The sequence below is a fragment of the Lonchura striata genome, chromosome 6 (assembly GCF_050655825.1).
Source record: "Lonchura striata isolate lonStrDom1 chromosome 6, ASM5065582v1, whole genome shotgun sequence".
In the NCBI taxonomy this organism is placed as follows: Eukaryota; Metazoa; Chordata; class Aves; order Passeriformes; family Estrildidae; genus Lonchura; species Lonchura striata.
Window position 1 is genome coordinate 5728617 of NC_140708.1, and position 21468 is coordinate 5750084.

The following is a 21468-nucleotide window of genomic DNA, read 5'->3' on the forward strand; positions in this document are numbered from 1 at the left end:
CTTGAAGGAGCTGCCCGGGCTCCAACCACCGCATCCTCAGCAATTACTGCCACTGTCGGCGTGGGTTTATCCCTGAAAAACGGGGCTGTCCGGAGCTCAGCCCGGGGGGCGATGCTGGGGCGGGGAGGAGCCGCTGCCTGGCTCAGCTCCGGGACTTCCCTCTGTGCCTCTCGGGCTGCGAGACCCAGAAATTCCCCTGCTGGCCTGGCCTGGGCTCAGGCTGCGCCTCCCGCTGCCTGCCCCGAGCAGCCGCTGGGTTTTCCTGCTCCTGGCCGGGCTCTCGGGCATCCCGGTGGGCACAGAGGGGACCGGGATGTGGGCACAGAGGGGACAGGGATGTCGCTGCTCCTGTGCCCTGGGGATGCGCAGTGTCCCTGTTCCTCTGCTTCAAGCCGCCCTTCCTGCTGGTCCTGGGCTTCCAAGTGCTCTTCTTGCTGGTCCTGGGCTTCCAGCTGCTCCTCTTGCTGGCCCTGGGCTTCCAGGTGCTCCTCTTGCTGGCCCTGGGCTTCCAGCCGCCCTCCTGCCGGCCCTGGGCTTCCAGGTGCTCCTCTTGCTGGCCCTGGACTTCCAGCTGCTCCTCTTGCTGGCCCTGGGCTTCCAGGTGCTCCTCTTGCTGGCCCTGGGCTTCCAGCTGCTCCTCTTGCTGGCTCTAGGCTTCCAGCCACCCTTCCTGCTGGCCCTGGGCTTCCAGCTGCTCCTCTTGCTGGCTCTAGGCTTCCAGCCACCCTTCCTGCTGGCCCTGAGCTCCCAGGTGCTCCTCTTGCTGGCCCTGGGCTTGCAGCTGCCCTTCCTGCTGGTCCTGGGCTTCCAGCTGCTCCTCTTGCTGGTCCTGGGCTTCCAGCCGCCCTCCTGCCGGCCCTGGGCATCCCTCTGGCTCTGCCTGTGCGCCAGCCTGGGAGACAGCGGGATGCCCGCAGGCTCCCAGCCGGGACAGGGATGCGGGACACGCTGGGGACACAGCTTCATTCCCTGCCGCTCCTGGCTCTCTCGGTCTCCTCGCAGAAGCTTCTTTGCCGGTTTTATCGCCGTGCTTATCTGCAGATGAAGCCGCATTGCTGCGGGCTGAAGGCAGACCCTGCGCCGATGGATGCGGAGCGTGGCTTTGGCTCGGTGTGGGGACACGGGGGTGGCTGTGACCCCGCATGATTCCAGAGCCTCTTGCTCTGCGATTTTGGCCTGCCAGGAGCTGACCTTGAAGCTGCAGCAGTTGCTGGTTGTGAAATGGGGATGGCTCCTTGGTCTCTGAGCTGTCAGTGGGCTCATGGAGTTGAGTGTGTGGCTGTTCTTAGTGCCATCGACACATTACACATAAAAATATATCGATGTAGCCTTTAATCTAGACCCAAAGTAGATAACTGAGCTTGTTTTACTGATGTGTTTCCCCTTCTGTGCCTCCCAAGCAGCCCAAGGCAGCTGGGATATTAATAATGACCATGTGTTGCTCACACACTCCAACCCCAGAGTGTCAGGGTGGGGAGGCAGCCTGGGACCTGCTTCTGCTCTTCTCTGCTCCAGAGATTGGATTTCCTTTAAGTGAAAGCTCTTCTCTAAAGGGAATCATAGCCCAGTGTCTCCAGTTGGGGTCCAGTAAGGTGGTCAGAGTGTGGGGCTGAGGGCAAGGCCGTAGCTGGTGGTTTAATTGACAGAAAATACATAATTATCCTTAACTCACAGCGCCCTTGGAGTTCCCTCTCTGTGCTGCTGGCCGCTGGAGCTGTGAAACAACTCAAACCAAAAGTGGGGTAAAAGCATGGAATGACACAGTTCCAATTAAAAGAAATTCGTCTGGTTTTTAAAAACCTCTTTGGGGAAAGTTGGATCCTTCTTCTGCTGCAGGACAAAACCTGCATTTTGGAGTAGTCAGGTGGCTGCTGCTTGATGGAAATCCCTCTGCTTTCCTCATTCAGGAAGATCAGAGGTTTGGCAGCTTGGCCAACATGAGTGTCCCTAGGGATCTGAAACTGCCTCAGGTGATGGGAAAAGGGACCCTCCTTTCCTGATGGGGTATCCTGGCAGAAAGGCCACAAGCCTTTAAATAGACAGAAGACTCTCACATCCCCAATTACATCTATAAATGGAAAATAAAGAATTTCATTGATAAGAGAACACAAAACTCTCACAGGTAATCACGTTTTGAGAAAAGGGTTCTTCTACCACGTAAAAAACTTGGATGGAAGTGATGGTTGTGCAGCTGAAATTGTTAAATGAATAATACAAACTCATTCTGTCTCATTCCCAGGGGAGTGTTTTTATCCCTAGATTGAGATACTCTTCACCCCAATTTTGTTTCTACACAAGTTAATATTCTCCTGGGAAAAACATAAAGTCTGTAAAATCAGTGATGAAAAAGAATAACCAGCCCACTGCCCTACACACACGCAAAGAAAATGCTGAGAACTTGCCCAATGACAAAAATGAACGAAGATTTGAAGCATCTCGGAAGTAATTAAAACACACCAGGAGACGAACAAACTTTAAAATTAAGAAACTACCTAAAGCTGCTCCTTTCTGTGGAGCAAAGGGTTCTCAAGTCCATAGCTACATACACAAATAGAAAATCAGGAACTGTATTGATAAGACACTTTTTCTTCCTTCCCTACCAAAGAGGTTAAAAAACCCTCACCTCCAAAAATCTTAATTTCCTTAAAAATAGAGATTAGGGAGTTTCCACTCTACCATGAACTCTCCAGTGTGGAGGAAGCAGCTACAACTCCAACTATTCTGTGACTCCAAGACCTAGTTATCTTGAAGTATCTTAAAGTTTGTTTAACTTAATTAAAAGCTTCATTAAAACCTCAATTGCAAAACATGCCAGGATGAATAACTGTGCTCGACACCTATGTGGGATGAATGTGTCCCATCCCCAAGGGATTTGCTCATCTTCATCTCCCTCAAAGCCAGCTGCAGCTGCTCTGCTCTATTCCCAGGTGTGAGGGATCCTCGTTTTCCTGCTCCTGAGCCCAGGGCAGGCGCCAGGTGAGGATCGAGGGTGGTTCCTGAATTTCCTGTCTCTACCCGAGCCGCACGTGCCCCACCCAGGTGTTTTCCACCCTGGCTTTTCTCTTTCCATCCGGCTGCTTGTCAGACATTCCTTCTCACTACTGATGCTTTTCTCCTACTCATTCACAGCACTTTGACAGGAGGAATCCAGGAATGGCCTTCCAGGCTGAGTTCGTGTCCCTGGGGCAGGTTTAGAGGAGACAGGCAGAGATCCCTCCTCAGGAGCTGTGTTTGATCCTGAGGGGAACTGCCTCTTTTCCTTGGTCTTTCCCTTCCTTCATGACTTCTTCCCTCCTTTGGCTGAAGGGAGATGTTATTCCCGTTTTGGGCTGGAATTTTCTCCGTCTTGCCAGTGATTTTGGCTCTGGTCTTCTCCAGTTGTGACTGTCAGGGGTAGGTCACCACCATTCTCCTGTGACCTGATGCTGACTAAAGCTCAGGGACTTGGGGGGAGCAGCGTCACTCCCACCTAAGAGCTCACCCATCCCCTTTCCATCCCCCACATACTTCCCAGCTGGTTGCACGGAGCCATTCCCACAGGATGGACCCAACAACCAGGCCCAGAGCTGCACCATTAGCCGAGCAACCCTTTATTTGTGTAGTCCGCAGAGAATCACAGACTGGTCTCAATAAGCCACGGCCACACGGAGTACTGAGACCACTGGCTGCCCTCGGTGGTCTCCTGGATCAGCATCACCACGCCGATGCCCGCCGCGTGTCCCTGCGCGGCTCGCTGGGGATGCTGCGGCGTTTTGGGGCGGGGGCCGGCGCCGGAGCAGCGGCAGCCCCGGAGCAGCCGGCGGAGCAGCGAGCGGCGGCGCGGCGGCTCCGGCTGCCCGGGGGCGGCCGCGGCAGGGCCGGGCAGCAGCGCCGGGGGCTGGGTCTGCGTCTCCCGGTCCCTGAACAGGCGGACGGGGGAAACCCGCCGCTTGCGGGCCGGGCTCTCGGTCTGCGCGTCTCGATCCACGCGTTCGGCAGCGCACGCCCGCGCCGGTGTCTCGGGCTCTGTCTGGGTGTGCTGGTGGACCAAAGGCGGCTCTGTCTCGGTCGGGGCAGGGGTGGAGGGCACTGTGGAGGAGCTGTCCGGTGTGAGCTTGCCCGAGCAAGCCGCGCAGCTCCTCAGGCGCCGGCACTGCCCGCGGGCCGCGGTGTTGGCCGGCGGCGGCAGCGGCACGGGGCTGGACACGGCGGAGCGCTGCCCCCGCGGCAGCCGCGCCAGGCTGGGACGGCTCCTGGAGCTCTGCTGGACGCAGGAATGCCGTGGGGGCCTGTCCCCGCGGGCGGCTGCAGCCGGGCTCTGGGGCAGCTCTTCCTGGAGGCGAGAGGAGAATGAGACGCGGGAGGTGTGGGATGGAGGCGGCTGCCTCGGGCCGGTGCTGGCCCCATCCCCGCCTGTTCCTCCGGCCTCATCCTTCAGCAGGTGCCTCTTGGACGGCCGAGGGCCGAGCTGGCCCTTCTCCATGGGCATCTCCATGGCAGCCATCCCGGGGAGCTGCGGCCTCCGGAGCGCGGTGCCCTGCGCTGCCGGAGGGCACGGCCCGGCATGCTCCTTCCACAGCCCCGGCAGCCGCAGTGCCACGCGGGCCCCGCTGCCAGCACGGGGCGTCTCCGTGTCACAATGGCCCGGGGGTCACAATGGCCCGGGGGTCACAATGGCCCGGGGGTCACAATGCGAGCCCCCTGTGTGACACAGCCCCGGGCTCTGCCGCGGCGGCCGGCAGTGGCAGGAGCGGGCACGGGCGTTCCTTTCCGCAGGCTCTGTGCCGCTGGGGATCGCGCCGCGTCCCCCGGGCGCTCCCCGGGCTGTTGGAGCATCCCCGGGCTGTTGTTGGAGCATCCCCGGGCTGTTGCTGGAGCATCCCCGGGCTGTTTGAGCATCCCCGGGCTGCTGTTGGAGCATCCCCGGGCTGTTGGAGCATCCCCGGGCCGTGCCGAGCTCCCTGCGAGGGCCGCGCTGGCCCCAAAGCGCGGCCCTGCCGCCCACCAGGTGGCGCTCTCTGCCCGCCGATAAAGCCCAATGCACTTTTTAAATTAATAATTGTTAATTAGTTCGCCCTCCCCCCGCCAAGGACTGCCCGACCCCCTGGCCACAGGGATGCTTCCAGGCTGAGGATGGGACAGCTCCGAACCCGGAGCTTTTCGGCCACACGTGAAAGGCTGGAGGCACAGACACGAGGGTGCAAAAACACCTCACCACCTCCTTAAAAGACAGAGACGCTGCTAATTCAATCCTTAATTCAAAACTCGTTGTCCTCCAGCTCACATGCTTTGCCCTCTCCTTGCCCTGCCCTACCAGACTAGGGATCTGTCCCTACAGGCGTGGCACAAGTTTCCATGGGTTGGGAGGTGGACACTGAGTGGTTCCTGGGCACCCTGAGTGCCCAAAGCCTGGCTGTGGGGGCTGGGAAAAATCCCCCCTCCTTTTTTTTTTTTTTTTTTTTTTTTTTTTGCCTGCAGCAAGGGGCTTCTGAAATCCCTCCTTGGAAACAGGAGTGGTTTGGGAGGGAAATGTGATAGGGGAGCTGATGGTGGCCTTTGCCAGCCAGCATTAAAAATTCATGTGCATGATGGGCTCTTCCAAATAAGTCCAGGAGGGATGAGTTCCTCTCTCCTCGGACAAGCTGGCCGAGCACTCCGGCTGCCTCCTCCCTCAGGTGCCACCAGCGCCCCGGTGTCTGTGCCTGGGGACGGGCTCTGCTCCCTCAGGGCATGGCGTGCAGCCTGGGATGAGGGGCACCGGGAGTCTGGAAAGCTGCGTGTCCCACAGGATGGCAGGGCTGGGCTGGCATGTGCTGGGGGGTGACCTGGAGGGCAGGGAGCAGGAAACCTGGTGGGAAGGGGTGTGGAGTCCTGGACGGGGAGTGATGCAGGTACCCGAGAGGGTGCGGAGGGATGCTGGGTGGGATGTGCGGTGCCCCAGCCATGAGGTACACGGGATAATCTGGGCAGGGAAGGATGGAGAGAGGCGTGCGAGGTGCCAAGGGGGGTACGCGGGAGGGACCAGCGGGGGAGTGCTGAGGGTAGCGGAACGTGGGGTGAGGAGAGAGGTGGGATGCTGAGCTCCTTGAGGGGGCGGGATGGGACGAAGAAGCTCCCGGGGGGGACAGGCTGGGATGCTGAGCTGCCGGGGGTGCTGAGCTGCCGGGGATGCTGAGGGGCCGGGCCGGGCGGGCCGAGGGGCGGCTCCACGTGGCTCATTAGCAGGAGGCAATTTAATATTTATGAAGTGTTCTTGTTTGAATCCCAAGTCTTCGGCTCCAGTTACAAGGAGCTGCGTCACCCTGCGATCACATGGTAATTGTTGCTATTTCCAGGATCCCAGCCTCGCAGAGTGGCACAAGAGCTCTTTCCCCTTTTCCCGTCCTTTTTCCCTCGCTGGCCGCTGTTTTCGGGCGGTTTTCGGCGGGCCGGGCGCGGGGCGATGCCGGGGCCGCTGCCCTGAGCCGGGGCAGCCGCTCCCCGCCCTGCCCGGAGCCGCTCCGTGAGAGCGGGACCGGCCCGCCAGCCCCAAAATGACCGAGCTGGAAGGGGACTTCACCAAGCTGCTGCTGCTGAAGGAGGAGCGGATCAAGGAGCTGGAGCGGCGCCTGGGGGAGAAGGACGAGGAGATCCAGGAGCTGCGGCGGCGGCTGCACAAATGCCAGTCCGTGCTGCCGGCCCCCAGCCCGCACATCGGGCCCCGCACCACCCGGGCGCAGGGCATCTCGGCCGAGCCGCAGACCTACCGCTCCTTCCACGACCTCCGCCAGGCTTTCCGCAAGTTCACCAAGGCCGAGAGGTAGGGATGGACGGCACGCCTCCCTTTTTCCCCGCTCCCCAGCGGGGTGGCCGGGACACCGCGTTCCCCCGCCCGGCATCGCCGGCACGGAGATGCCCGGGGCGTGGAGCGGCCCCGAGCCGCCGGGAAGGAGCCCTGCGAGGGATCGGACAGCCCGGACCTCCCTCCCTCCCTCCCTGGCTTCGCTCTTCCCTTCCCCGCCGCGGCTCCCGGGGGATGCTCGGCCGGAGCGCGGGGGGGCGGCGGAGCCTCCCCGGCGCTGGGAAAAGTTTGCGGCGGGGCCGGGAAGTTGTTGGGTGGCTGCTGGAGAGCCGCCAGCACCCCCGGCAGCCCCGTTCCCGGGGCCGGTGCTACCCCGAGCCCCGACCCCCTCATTTCCCCACGCCATTCTCCCCAAAAACGAGCGCACGCTGCTCCAGCCGTGCTTTTCCTCCGGTTGTCCCGGCGGGACTCGCTGATCCTGAAGGGCTTTTCCCACATTAATGATTCCTCGATTCTATTTCCCTGTGCCGCTGTCGGGCACCCGCGGAGAGGTTTTTTGGGGGGAGCATGGGGTCTGCATCACTCAACCCGCGGTCCTGGGGGTTGCCCTTCCTTAGGTGAGGGAAATCTGGGGAGAAGTTGTGTGTGACCGCAGGGGTGACCCTGCTTCGGTCCCGTGTCCCCCGTGCAGATTTGTTTCAGCAGAGCCGCTCCCGACGGGATCTGCGTGTGGCTGTGAATCCACAGCTCTCCCCAAATGTGCCCCGACCAAACTCCAGCCCTTTCCTCCTCTCTGTGCCCTGCCCCTTATTAACAAGAGTATTGCTCAAACGAGGAGCACTTGCCTTTGGGCTTTTGTAATTCAGTATTATTCCTTTCTCTGCCTGTGGAGCTTTAATAAAGCGAACTGCTGTGCCCAGGGAGGTGTGTGAGTGCAAACTGAGTGTGTCTGTTTGTCCTTCCCTGTGCACCAAGGCAGAGCCCAGGTGTTGTGGATGGAGGAGAAACCACATCCAACTTTTCCTTTTGCTGCTGGCTTTTTTGGAGGCAGTGATCATCCCGAGCCTCAGAAAGGTGACAGCGACCTGGCACCTGTGACCCAGTGTCCCCACCCTGAGTAATCACTTATTTAGATGTTGTTAAACCTGCTCACAGCTCCAGTGAGGTTTAGTCCTGGCCTGAGGCTTCCCCGTGCTGTTCCCAGTTTGGGCTGGCAGGCCAGCTGCAGGAAAAGCTGTGCCCATGTGACGCAGTGAAGGTCATTTGCCCCATCCTGCATCATTCCCAACATCCTCAGATGATGTTTCAGCTGGCAGGAAAAACTCCTGGTGGGGCCTGCGGGCACTTCCAGGCTGCAACTCCATCCCCTGGCATCCCCCATGCCTCAGCCTCGCTCGTGGTAGCCATGACAATGGTAACCAAGCCAGTCTGGGATTGCTTTGGGGTTTTAATTCTTAATTCTTCCTTTAATTCTGCTTAATTCTTCTCCTGTCTCGTTGCTGGGAGAGCGGCGGGCAGCTCCATGGTGTGCTGAGCGCGCTGCACCCACAACCTCCCTTTTCCCCCCGTTTTTCCCCCAAATCCCTCCCCACCACGGGCTGGATGGAGGTGTTTTCTCAATGGGTGGTGTGTGGGTCCTCGATGCAGCTGCAGGGCGCTGTCCTGGGGTCAGGGAGCCCAGGGCTGTGCTGCGCAGGCTGTGCCAAGAGCCTGACGAGCTTTCCCCGCTCCTGGCTGCAGGCAGGGGTGGCTCTGGCTGGTGCCAGCTCCCCTCAGTGTCCCCGGGGCTTGCTCTGCCTCTGGCATCTCAGAACTGCTGCCAGCACTCACTGATTTATTTATGGGGCAGCTCCTGCCTCTGCCCCGGCGACAGCAGCAGCTCCCAGCTCTCATCCCTCATCCCTGGCAGGATGAGGATGGGGAACTCCTCTTTTCCAAAAGCCACAGGCAACTTCCACACCATAAAACCCCCAAGGGGATGTTCAGGCCTGTCTGTTTCCAGTTTTTCAATAAACTTTTTTACCTGGGATCAACCTCCAAGCACTTTTCCACCTCGGAAGATGAAGGTGTAGTTATTGACAATATAATTGGATTTGTTTATTGTGTGTAATACACAGTGACACGGAAAACTGTCAAGGAGTTGAAAGCAACAAACGATGGGATGACAGGAACTCAAACAGGGATAAATCCCAGCTGAAAGTGGAGAATGCAATTGGTTTAAATCTGTTGTGCCTCTTGTAATGCATCCCTATCATGTGCAGCAAGGGCAGAGTTGAGAGGGCTTGCAGAGATCCAAAGAACGGGGATGTGTAAACAGAAAGGTGGTAAAGGATGTGTTATCTTTGCTCTGGAAGTGTGTTTTTATGCTGTTGTTCCTTCAGATAACAGAAATAGCAATTTTAATGGCAGAAAACATTGCCGTGTAGCTGGCCAGGTGCACAGAGCTATCCATGTATCTATATCCAATCTGTAAAATTAGATTTTCTTTCAAAATAGCTGCTTTCTCTGCCTGTCTTCAAAATAATTCCTCCCTGTTGTTCCTTGATCCGTTCCTACCAGCAGAGATTTGAGTTGAGAGTGGAGCTGCACTTCTTGTAAATGATTCCCTCATTTATTTATGGCCAGTGAGTTTTGATTCACTTTCACCCCCAGCCAGTGAGTGTTTTGGATCTCACGAGGCCTCGGGGCTGTCTGATCCAGCACCTGCCAGTCCCTTATGGCAACACAAAGAGGGAAAAACAGTTTGTCCCTGTTTTTCCTGGCAGGGTGGGAGCCATCCATGGATAATGCAGCGATCCAGGCACTTTGCTAAACTGATGCCCAGTTGCTAAGCAAAAGCACTGCAGATGATCAATGATGCAAAAAAGTAAATGCTGAGGTGTGGCAAAGCCAGGACTAAGGGCTGGATCAGCCCTGCCTGTCCCTGCCCCCAGAGGTGCTCTGTGCCCTGGGAGAGGTGGACCTGAGCCCTAATCCCACCTCCAGATCATCCTCCCAGGAGATTCCAGCTGCTGCCTGCTTTAATTCTGAGGTGCAGTGTCCAATTCCAGCTAAATCCTGCTTATTTGGGGTGAGAAGCCTTCTTCAAACCACAAAATGACTTTGGGAATTTTGGAATATTTTCGGAATAGCGACTGAATCTTTGCTGTAGCCCTGGCCCTGCAGGCAATTCCATGTTTTGTGTGTGGTTATATACTCAACTCCCCAAATAGAGCTCGGGCAGTGCCATCCCTGGGTTTTTTCGTGCCTCTTTCAGTCTGACACAGTGCTGTAGGCTCAGCCTCAGCCCTCACCATTTAAGACAGATGAGTTTCCCCACTCTGTTCCTGGTAATTTACCCATCCCTCTTGGCTCCCTAACTTTTTCTGCAACTTTTAAATGGATTTTCCCCCCTTTTTAACTTTATTTCAGGAAGCATTTGCCACAAGATGGCAGTGGGGTCTAACATTTAAGACGAGGTATTGGGGTGTATTGTGGTTTCAGCCTCCCAGTCCCGAACCAGTCCTGCTGGCTGTGGTTTTCCAGGTAAAATCAGGCATGAATCCTTGTTTCTCCTGTTTCCACCTCCCCTGAGGTGTTGGGGGATACTTTGCTGAGAGTGTGTTCACCAAGGGGTTTAAACTCAGGATTAAAGGCTGTGGGTGGTACTGGGGATAGAGGGTTGGAGCGGATCCTCTTGACTTCATGCAGCAAAAGCATAGAGGGATTGCTCATTACTGGGACAAGCTGGTGCCTGCTGGTGGCCATGGCAGGACCAATCCATCTCTGGGGTTTGGGTATTGCTCAGACCAGGACCAGCCATGCCTGGGGTAAAAACTGGCCAGTCTGTGAGGTCTCCAGTCCAAAACTCAAGGCTAAATCACCTTCAAAGCTGAACTGGGGCTGCTGAACTGCACAGCCCTGGGATTCTCCATCACTTCTACCCCCCTATAACACTTTTGTCTCACATCTCCTCCACCCCGGAGCTGCTGTGCTGATGGCCTCCAACCCCCTGAGCATGGCAAGGGGGATGTTCCCCCTCCCTGGAGCCGTGTCCTTCCCCCCTCAGCCCCTTTCTGGGAAGCGAGCTGCCCGCCTGCGTTAATTTAGCCATGATCTCATCAGCTGCCAGCCACTAAAGCGATATCGATCCTGCGCTCAGCCTGGCCCTGAAAAACAACCCCGCTGCTTCCCACTACCTGGAACCACCCTCCCTCAGGGCCTGGCAGCCTGGAAAAGGAGCTTTTGCCTCATTTTTCTTTCAGGGTGTGACTGCTGCCTGCATGTCACACTTCAGCCTTTAAGCTGAGGAGGACAGTTTGGGACTGTCCTCCTGAAATGTTGGACGCCACTCAGCAGCTGTGTTCTAACCAGCTTTTGCTGGATCTGAGGCTGCTGTTTCTCTCTGTCAGGATCAGCATGGCTTTGTAAAGCTCAGAGGAAGGGTAGCAGTGATTTTGCCATTAATTACGACTCTAACTACTCCTCTCTTCGTCATTTACCCGTCCCCAGTCTGGTCCCACCCGCTCCTGATGCGCTGCAACAGCAAATTCCTTGGATGCTTCATCCCTGGGTGATCCCCACCAAAGATCAGAAGGATTTTATTAGCTGGAATTATACTGGCAGAGGAGGAATTAACACTGTCCTCACTGCTTGTTGTGTTGGGAGAGCGTGGCTGCTCCAAGGGAGGGAAATACAGAGAGATGTTGAGAGAAGAATTTAAGAAGTTTTTAAATTAAAATATTACAAAGAGAGTGATGGAAGTGGGAGATGGGCTCTTTGCTTGGTCCTCTCTGCTCATTTGGATGGAGCAACTTGTGGCATGAAGCAGTGGAGTGAAGATGGGGGGGACAAAGTGAGTTGTCACTGCAGGGAGAGGTGTGACATCAGCCCCTCGAGAAGCCCAAGGTCAGACACATAAGCACAGAAGGGTTTTAGAAAGGGAGGGAAGCAAATGTTTACGGTTAATCAATGGAAATAATTTCCTGTCTTTTAATTTTTAATGGGCTGAACTCACTGCTACCCCCCCTTTCCCTGGGCATCACTTCCCTTTGGTTTACAGGAGACTTGAAAATCGAGCCAGGATGGGGGGAAATTTGGCTCCCAAAGGGCATCAAATGGTGCCTTTCCACTGGGTACAGCCTGGCGTCTGTCTGTCTGTCTGTCTGTCTGTCACTAGCAGCCCTGGTCACCCAATCCTCCGTTTCCATCGTATCCCTTCTGTGCTTCCTCATGGGCCAAGGCAGCACAGCAAGAGCAGCTAAACCCAGCTTGCCCTTCCAAAATTAGTACAAAACAGGTATTCATTTATATACAAACATCCGAAATGTTAAAAAAAATCCAATTAATTTACATATAAACGTGTGAAATAAAAAAAAAATACTATTTGATCTGATCCCTGGTCCTGGTGAAGAAAGGAAGGGCAAGGATTGGCAGATTATTATTATTTTTTTTAATTATAAAAATGATCATTTTTCTGCAAGGTTTGGGATGCAAACGTGGAATCTTTGCTGTGTGTTTCTCAGGTCTGCCCTGAGGAAGGGCACGCTCTTGCCAAGGGAATGAGGCAGTGCCCATCCCTGGCTGACGCAGGCTCCGTCCCAGCGGCGTCATCCCAAATTCTTCCTTCAGCCTATTTTTAAATGCCTCAAGTCAGGAGGTTTTTGGAGCCTCCCTTGGGGCACCAAACCACAGGCCCAGAGATTTCAGGGCAGCTGCCAGATCTCCATGTCCCCCACCTTCCCTCTGCCTGGAGCTCTGCTTCCCAATCCCTGAAAATTTGGTTACTTGTGGGCTCTAAACCTCAGCTGTGCTCCCAGGCAAGGCCACCAAAAACTGCTTTTCCCTTCTGGGTCTTTGGTGTGAGTGGATTTATAAAAATACAGAGAGCTGGGAGCTGGGATTGTGTTGTTTTTCTGCAGCAGCTTGTGGACTTCTCTTGGTTTGGAGGAGAAAAAGGGTCCTGTGTCCCTCTTGCTGCTGCTTTTTTAAAAGCGGCCTGTGGATGTGGTAGTGTAAAACTGCTTGGCCTCACTCACTTCTTCATTTTGCCTCTTCTATAATTTCTTATAATTTCTTATTTCAGGTTTTTTAAAGTCACGTTTTTCAGAATTTTTGTATCACTTTTGTCAGAAATGTTCTGTCCTTTTTGTCACGCTCGTCCCTCAGGATGAAAAAGGTAATTCTCCAGCAAAAATCCTCCTGGGTGATGAAACCTTAGCAGAGTAAAATGGGATAGAAAGGACTAAAATAAAACTTGGAGTGCCTCTTTACTAATGAGAAACTTCAGGAAAAAGCCTTCCTAAGGTTTCCACCTGGTTGTGGAGCTGCTGCAGGTCCTGGAAGATCTCTGAGCTTTGGCAAGGGGCTTCCTGAAGAGCTTTCCCCTCTGCCGTGACCTCCTGAGTGGAAAAGATGAGTGGAAATCTCTCTTTTTTTTCTTTTTTAAAAGAAATTTTTTTCTGTGTCCTGCTCATGGGTGTTCTCAGAGCATTTTTGTTCCATTAGTAATTAAACCCTGTTGTCACAAATGAGGCAGAAGATGCTAAACAAGGAGGGAGGGAGGCAGAGCTCAGACCCACGGGGGGTGGCAGGAGCTGGGATGATCCTGGGGATCCACAAGGATAAAGGATTGAGATAATTTTAAATTTCAAATTCCAGTTTTTTGGATTTAATTCATGCTGGGTGCTGAGCCTGAGCGTTGTGGGAATTGCTACAGGAGAGGGGGAAAAGCTCTGCAGTAATGGGAGCAAATCTCTTCTGTTTGGCTCAAAGGAGTGTAAATAGATTTGGCAGCTATTTTCTTGGTGATTCCTGGTTCTGAGGTATTTTGAGGTGTAAAATGGGGTGAAAACATCCACCTCGTGGCAGTAAATTAATGACAGGTGGGGTGATGGAACCAGCAGCTAGAGGGGGAGAAAACAAACAATTATTTACTATAAAATACCCAGAAAGAAACTGTGCAGGTGGGAAACAGGCTCAGGAGAAATATCTTAATATTTAGGGTTTCTGGCATGAAGTTTGCACTAAAGGAGGCTGTGATTGATTGATTGATTGCAGCAAGCACAGCAGGATGGGAATTTTGAGTTGTTTTCATTTGCATTTTACTCTTTCTTGGGACTTTCTATAAAATTCTCCCAGGTCACCACCAGGATTTTAAGTGACCAATTAGTATAAAAATTCTGCTTAAAAAAAAAAAAATCTATTGACCTGTTTGTGGATCAGATCCTAAATCTCAGAATTCCACTTTCCATTTTTGTATCTGCACTGTATTGCCAATATTTAACTTTTTTTAGCGCTTTAATCCATCAATCTCTGAAGAGCTGGCTCTGTATTATTTTTCCTGTGGTGTGTGGAAGTGGGAAAGGAAAACTGGGAATAATTCCTTGAGACCCCAAAGAACTACACCCAAATCCTCTGAATGGCTCAACATAGAATTTTGATGGTTGCCATTATTAAGCCAAAATTCAACTTTTAAGGCCTGGAATTGGTGGGAATAGCAGGAAGCAGTCCCTTAAAAATGCATCCCAAAGGTGGCTTCCAGCTTGGCTGTTTGTAAGGGATCCCAGAAGTGACTGGAGCAGGGAAAGATGCAGGGAGAGACACCTGGGCAGTTGCTGCACTTCCTAAAAATGGATCTTTAAAAAAAAATAATCAGGAAGCTGAAAGGAATAAATACATCCAGTGTCCCCTCTTGCTCCAGCCCATTTTTTTTTTTTTTTTTTTTTTTACATTCAAAAGAAAATAAATCTGTGCTTGCAGAAATACAGAAAAGTTCTGAAGGTTTGGAAAGGCAGAGTGGAGAAAATCTGGGAAGGAGCTCTCTGGAAAGGTGGGAAAAACACCAGGAAGTTGCTTCATCTGGGAAAATTTATATAAAATAGAAATTTTTATATGTATTTAAATATCAGGGCTGTACCTCCAAGGTGGTTTTGCTTCCCATCTGTCAGCCCACCCAAACCAGTCAGGGATTCTGCTTTTTCTGCATTTGATGTTTACTCTTTTCACAAAGCGTTGGGGGCATTTTTGATGCCATTTCAACCTACATGGAGGCAGGAGAAAAATCCCCAAATCAGCCCTTAGAGGGAATATTTTCATGGAATGGCACTGAGAGTGTATTTTGTCAATAGACAGCAGCCCCCTCCTCAGATACTTTATTTCTGTCTGCTCTGCAGTTCAGAAAAGAACTATTCAGTATTAAAAAAAATAAAATACTAAAATGAAAGCAGCATAAAAAGCGGTGGTTGTGGCCTGTTTTTGTTCTCCCCCCCATTGATTTTCGTGCTGCTTTATGAAATCTGTGTCAAGTAAAGGGTGAAGTCTCTGCCTTCCCTTTCATCCCACAGTGCAAGGCTGGGCTCTCCCTGCCAGGAGCACGTTCCTCACTTTGATCTGCAGGTTTATTATCCCACGTCCCATCCAGGGAAAAGGCTGCAACGCCTGTTGGGAAGCACACACCAGAGCAGTTGCTCTGCCCTGCAGAAACCCTGACACTTCAAATCTTCTTCCCCACGTTTCTCAGCTCTGCTGGGGCAGAGAGACTTGAAGCTGGGTTAAAATGTATCCCTCCCTCTAAAATAATCACCTGAATAAAAAGAATTTCAAAGTGTTTTTATCTTTTGATAGGAGAATGCTCGTGGCAACTTCGACCAGAAACTTGTTCTTCTGTGGGAAGATGCTGGAAAAATATAGGTTGAGCTGGTGTGGGTATTATGAATATTAATTTTTTTGCTCAGTTATTCCATATGTTTGGAGGCAGAAAAGCAAAAAAGAAAGTGGAAGTGGTGCTGTGGATCAACTGAAGGCTGGTTTTAGGGAAATTTTGGGGTCTGATTTGTCTCTCCTGAGTGTGTGCAGTCAAATCCATCCTAAAGCATCACTTGCAGAGACCATTTGATTTTGGGACAGTTGTGTCTCACACTTCTAATTCCTGCAGCTGCTGCTCATTGTCTCTTGCACCTTCTTGGCTGGCTTAACCCCTAAATTGTAGTTTCTATTCTGAGATTAAAAACAGGTACAGCTGATTCCCATCTTTTATGTTGGGCTGGTTGATTTCTGTTTTGGGGAGCCTTCTCCTTCTCCTCCTTCTCCTTCTCCTTCTCCTTCTCCTTCTCCTTCTCCTTCTCCTTCTCCTTCTCCTTCTCCTTCTCCTTCTCCTTCTCCTTCTCCTTCTCCTTCTCCTTCTCCTTCTCCTTCTCCTTCTCCTTCTCCTTCTCCTTCTCCTCCTCCTCCTCCTCCTCCTCCTCCTCCTCCTCCTCCTCCTCCTCCTCCTCCTCCTCCTTCTCCTTTCTCCTTTCTCCTTTCTCCTTTCTCCTTTCTCCTTTCTCCTTTCTCCTTTCTCCTTTCTCCTTTCTCCTTTCTCCTTTCTTTCTCCTTTCTCCTTTCTCCTTCTCCATTTTGCTGCCAAATATTCAGTAGCTAAAAATCAACTCGCTTTTTTTAAAGGCTTTAAACCAAACGGGAAACACAGGGGGAAACTTCCCATGGAATGATGTCATGATTCTCCCCAGCCAGCATTTCTGTGGTGGCTCCTGCCCAGGCAGAGATGGAAAAGTCCCCTGGAGCTGGTTTCCCCCCCGGTGACTCCTTTCCTGACCCTGCTCCCAGCCTGTGATTCCCTGGGAACTGGAAGCAGCAGCTCCTTGCGTGGGTGTTGTGCTCATGGTGCTCACAGGGAGCTGATAAATCCCTGCATCCCTGGTCCAGCCCAAAGTGGAACCCTGACCTGGGGAAGGGGATTTAAAATTGCATTTGTGGAGCCCTTCTGGCGGGGCTGGGAGGTTCTGGGTGCCACAGGAGGATTGGGAAGTGCTCCAGCTCCAAGTGGGAATCCCAGGGGGTCAGCAGGGATGGCTTTGCTCACCCAGCCCCGTTTCCACTGCTGCGTTTCTGTCATTATAAAATGACATATAATAAAATCCTCCCTTCCCTCCCGGCTCCAGCCCTGCCCCGCGAGCTGCAGGGGAGATTAATTGCCCTAATTGCTCTGCCTGCCCTATTGCTTCCACATTTCCAGCCTGGATCTGTCTCAGCTCCTGGCCCAGCTGCTCCTCCTGCTCTGGCTCTTTGCTGTTCTTCCCACGCTTCTCCCAAGCACTTTTCCCTCACTTTTAACCCTTCCTGCGCCAGGATAACCTCCCCTGGAGCTGGAGATGCTCCCAAGGAGCTCGAGTTTGTGACTCAGCCACTTCACAGCAGCCTTTTTTGACCTTTTTTTTTTTTTTTTTTAATTGCACGGCTGCAAATGCGTTTTTCAGCCCAGTTTGGAGGTGCTTTAATAAAACTTGCTAAGCTCATTCCACGAGATCTGTTTTCCATAGTGGCATTGTTGTCTGCCTTAATTTTTCCAGCAGTTAAATGGAGGCTGGAACATCCCAAAGGATGTGCAGGGTTTGATGTCAGGCTGACACAGTTACCTGGGAGATTTCATTTACCTGCTAAAATCCTGGTGGAGTGTTCGCTTTCCTCTGGCTCTCCAAAATGTATTTTATTTTAAATTCCAGAACTCAGTGACCCTCTGGCCCACCTTTTATTGAAAATTAAAAACCCTGGTGTGCAAAGACCCAAACCACTCTATTTTCCAGTATTTTGGCTGTCCATATTCATGTCCTGCTCTAGTTTTTATCTGTTCAGGTAGGTGCTAACCCATGGGATCAGTTTTTATCCAGGGATTTGCCCAATATTTTCCTTCCTAAGGCAGCTGTGACCATCAGTTTACTGCCCCATCATTTGACTCTTCCTGTCCCCTTCAACTAACGGGAATGAAGTGGTATTTGGGCAATTGTAGTGTGATGTTGATCACCTGGAGCTTTTTCTTTCCAGCCCATGCTGCCTTGGCCAAGCTGTGCTAACACTTCCATTTAATGATATAAAATTCCTCATTTTATTTTATTTTATTTTATTTTATTTTATTTTATTTTTATTTTATTTTATTTTATATATTTTTATTTTATATCAGTCTAAGCTGCCTGGCCCTGGGAACAGGGGTGGTTTTTGGCTTGGAGAGCACCAGGATTGCCATGAATCTCTTGCTGAGGACATGAGGATGTTCTGGTGAGGTTTCTTCTGCCCTTTTCTCTCCGCTGGTCCCATCCCAAGCACTTCTCTCCCCAATCCACATCCTAAGGGGCAGATTTTAGGAGCAGGATTTGAGGGAAAAGCTGAGGTGCTGTTTCAGGCTGCTCCTGCTCACAGCAAAAGCTGCTTGAGCCTGATATTTCCCTAATGAAAGCATGGAGGGGATGATTTCCCAGTGTGGGGGAAGCATTTTCCACTGACATTATCTCAGTTTAGCCTTCAGCCCCGACATGAGGATAATGGGATAATTACAGCTCAGTTTGGCGTGCTCAGGCATCGCTTTCATTACAAATGCTCCTGGAGAAGGGAAATGTCATCCCATTACTGGCTGATCTTTGAAACCTCGAGGTCCTCGCTCACTTTTGCCTTCCCAAATGCACTTTCCACTCATACACATCCCCAGCCGTACCCAGGCTAGTGATTGTGGTTATCAGGCTGATAAAGCAGACCTGGAGACTCAAAGAAATGAGAAAATGAGAATTTACGGGTCTCCGACCAATAAAAGTGTCCTGGAGGTTAATCACAGATTTGTCTTTTTAAGTGGGCTTCTCATTCAGGAGCACTGGAGGGCAAATCAGGCTGGAAATGAGGAGTGGTGCAGGTTTTTTGGGACTTGGAGCTTTGGCATCTCCCTAGTAAGATCAAGCCCTGTGTGGAATTTTATTGCTCTCCACAACCCCCTGACAGGAGGGGCAGCCAGGGGGGTTCAGGTTCTGCTCCCGGAGAACAGGGACAGGATAAAGAAATGGCCTCAGGTTGCTCCTGAGGGGGTTTTGATGGAATATCAGGGGAAATTCCTTCACCAAAAGAGTGGCCAGACTTGGAAGGGGCTGCTCAGGGGAGCGATGGAGTCACAGCCCTGGTGGCCAGGAAGGCCAGTGGCTCCTGGATCAGGAATGGTGTGGCCAGCAGGAGCAGGGAGCTCATTCTGCCCCTGCACTCAGCACAGGTGAGGGCACACCTCGAGTGCTGTGTCCAGCTCTGGCCCCTCAGTTTGGGAAGGATGTTGAGACGCTGGAGCGCGTCCAGAGGAGGCACCGAGGGTGGAGAGGGGCTGGGAACACAAACCCTGTGAGGAATGGCTGAGGGAGCTGGGGGTGCTCAGCCTGGAGAAAAGGAGACTCAGGGGTGACCTTGTCACTCTCTACAACTCCTGAAAGGAGGCTGTGCCCAGCTGGGCTTGGTCCTTTTCTCCAGGCAGCACTGGGAGAACCAGAGGACACGGTGTTAAGCTGCACCAAGGGAATATAGGTTGGGTATCAGGAGAAAGTATTTTACAGAAAGGGTGATGAAGTTCTGGAATGGCTGCCCAGGGAGGTGGTGGAGTCACCATCCCTGGATGTGTTAAAAACAGACTGGATGTGGCACTGGGGGCCAGGGTTTAGTTGAGGTGTTGGGGTTGGGTTGGACTCAATTGGAGGTCTTTTCCAACCCAGAGATTCTGGGATTCTGTGAATTTTGTGAATTCTGTGAATTCTGTGATTCTCCGAGTGTTCCAAAACTGTGGATGTGGCATTTGGGGACATGGGTTGGAGGTGTCCTTGGCAGTGCTGGGGAATACTTGGACTCGATCTCAGAGGGGTTTGCCAACCTTTAGGATTCTCTGTGGACCATGAACCAGCCAGCCCTAAAATCCCAGGCCTGATGGTAAAAGAACTGTCAAATCTGGGCTATTTCTCCTGCTTTTTTTTTTTTTTTTTTTGCAATGCAAACCTCTCCCAAATTTTTCAGTTCAAAAGAGTTGGTGGTGCAAGAAAAGAAAGGGTTTGGTACCATGTGGGAGAGCCAGGGCTGGACTGGGGCTGGTCAGAGCAGTAATGGAAATTCAGTGTAAAGCTGAGCTGACAGATGGATTTTATGCCACCTCCCTCCTGGCCGTGGCTTCTGGGAGGGAAAGGGAGATCTGGGAGAAAAGTGCAGCTTTAATGCTGGAATATTTCAGCTTTTTCTTCCATGTGGCTAGAAATATTTGATACTTAAACCATGTCTTGGGGTAAAACCCTGAGAAAATTCAGGGTACTGTGGGAAATAGATTTATAAAAAATTCTTAAAGTTTGATGGAAGGTTCACATAGTGTGTATTTGTATATAAATTTTGAGATAACAAATATTGACTTAGAAATGTTATAGAATAAGATAGATATGGTTAAGAGGGAAATGGAGTTAGAAATAAGTTTTAAAGGATGGTTTTGTAAAAAAGAGTAGACATTTTAGAGAAATAGAACTATAAAAAATGTGTTGTAGTAAGACCCACGAAGAGTAACTTCAGATGATTAGTTTTTGAAGCGTTTACAACATAGTGTGGCAAAAACTAAGCTAAAAAATAATAAGCTAAAAAACACTTATAGTGTATTGTAATTGGAAAATAGTTGACCTCTGATTGTGATGGTGTGAATTATAACATCCGTGAAGCTGAAAATGGAATAAAACTTTTAAAACACCTCTCAGTTGCCCCATCTCTGAGCCAGAAAAAAGCATAAGCCAGCAGGGGGGACACCCTCAGCTTAATGCTTGGCTTGGCTGTGCAAAGTGGCCTGGCACAGCTCTTTGGGGCTGGAGGGGACCTGGGGACACAGCAGAGGCTGCAGAGGGGGAAGATTTGGGGATAAACACACTCGGGGAGGAAAAAAATCCGGGTGGTTCGGGGGTTTTTAGAGCATAAATCTGCTCAGCTGGGCTGGTGATGGGCACTGCTGACCTGCAGCTGCAGGTGGAGATGTGTGAGCCACCCCTTTCCCAGGGGTTTTCTGGATATTTGTCCTTGTTCCAAATAGGTGCCTCATTTTTCATGTGGATTTGCCCATCTTCGAGTTCTTGTAAAGCCTTTTGCTGCTCCTCCAAAAATTAATAGTGAGAATTTAATCAATTATAATGTCACTGTAATGTAAAGTAAGATTTTTGTTCTATTTTTTTTTTCCATAAGCCCCTTTTGCCCTTGACAAATATCAGCTCCCAGGCATTTGTTTACCTCCTTCAACGCCATCTCCAGCTGCATCCTTTGCCACAGGGGAGATTTTAGCACTGCAAAAAGCAGTTCAGCCTCAGCCACCAGGAGTTACAGCCCCTTCTTGGCCTCTGGCTGTATCTTTCCTTTGAGTTCATGGTTTCCTATTTACACACTGGGCAAACTTCACCCTTGTTGGGTTTTTTAGTTTTTATGGGGCAGCTGAGGGGTGTTTTAAAAGTTTTTATTCTGTTACTAGTCTTGATGAATAGTGGGGCACAAGAAGAACACCATTCTACCAGAAGCTAACCTATTTCCTGGTTACAATACTTTATAATTTTTTTTGTCATATTAGCTTTTGCTGCACAGTGTTGCTATTACTTCTAACACTGATCACTTATTTTTTTTTTTTTTTTTTTTTTGCTGTGGTCTTGCTATAATGCATCTTTCACAGTTTTAATTTTCTGAAATACTTAGTCTTTTAGTTTAGTCTCTCTCAACAATGTTATCTCTATTCTAAAGATGAAACAATGAGAGGTGTCTTAAAAGATTTTCTATTATTAGTATCAATAAATGGTAAAACACAAAAGATATAAAACAACACCATTCTATCAAAAGCTAACTTATTTCTTTTTATTTTTTAGCTTATTAACTTTTACCACACAATATTGCTATTACTTCTAACACTGTTCACTTATATTTTTTACACA

The 21468-nt window shown here is 51.3% G+C and overlaps 2 protein-coding genes across 2 annotated transcripts in view; one reads left to right on the top strand and one right to left on the bottom strand.

Annotated features, from left to right (window-relative positions):
• Positions 1-4525, bottom strand: LOC146767016 (uncharacterized). Its single transcript, XM_085583984.1, has one exon. The coding sequence runs from the start codon at positions 4481-4483 to the stop codon at positions 3614-3616; it is 870 nt and encodes a 289-aa protein (XP_085440110.1). The 5' UTR covers positions 4484-4525; the 3' UTR covers positions 1-3613.
• Positions 4526-6250: 1725 nt separating this feature from the next.
• Positions 6251-21468, top strand: part of PRKG1 (protein kinase cGMP-dependent 1) — a 379974-nt gene continuing 364756 nt past the window's right edge. Inside the window, exon 1 of the mRNA XM_021537071.3 lies at positions 6251-6778. Coding sequence (XP_021392746.1) covers positions 6513-6778 — 266 coding nt within the window. The 5' untranslated portion in view covers positions 6251-6512. The remainder of the gene's footprint in view (positions 6779-21468) is intronic.

Excerpts from the sequence above, each read along its gene's own strand:
- LOC146767016 (XM_085583984.1), bottom strand. The coding sequence starts at position 4,483 with ATGGCTGCCATGGAGATGCCCATGGAGAAGGGCCAGCTCGGCCCTCGG.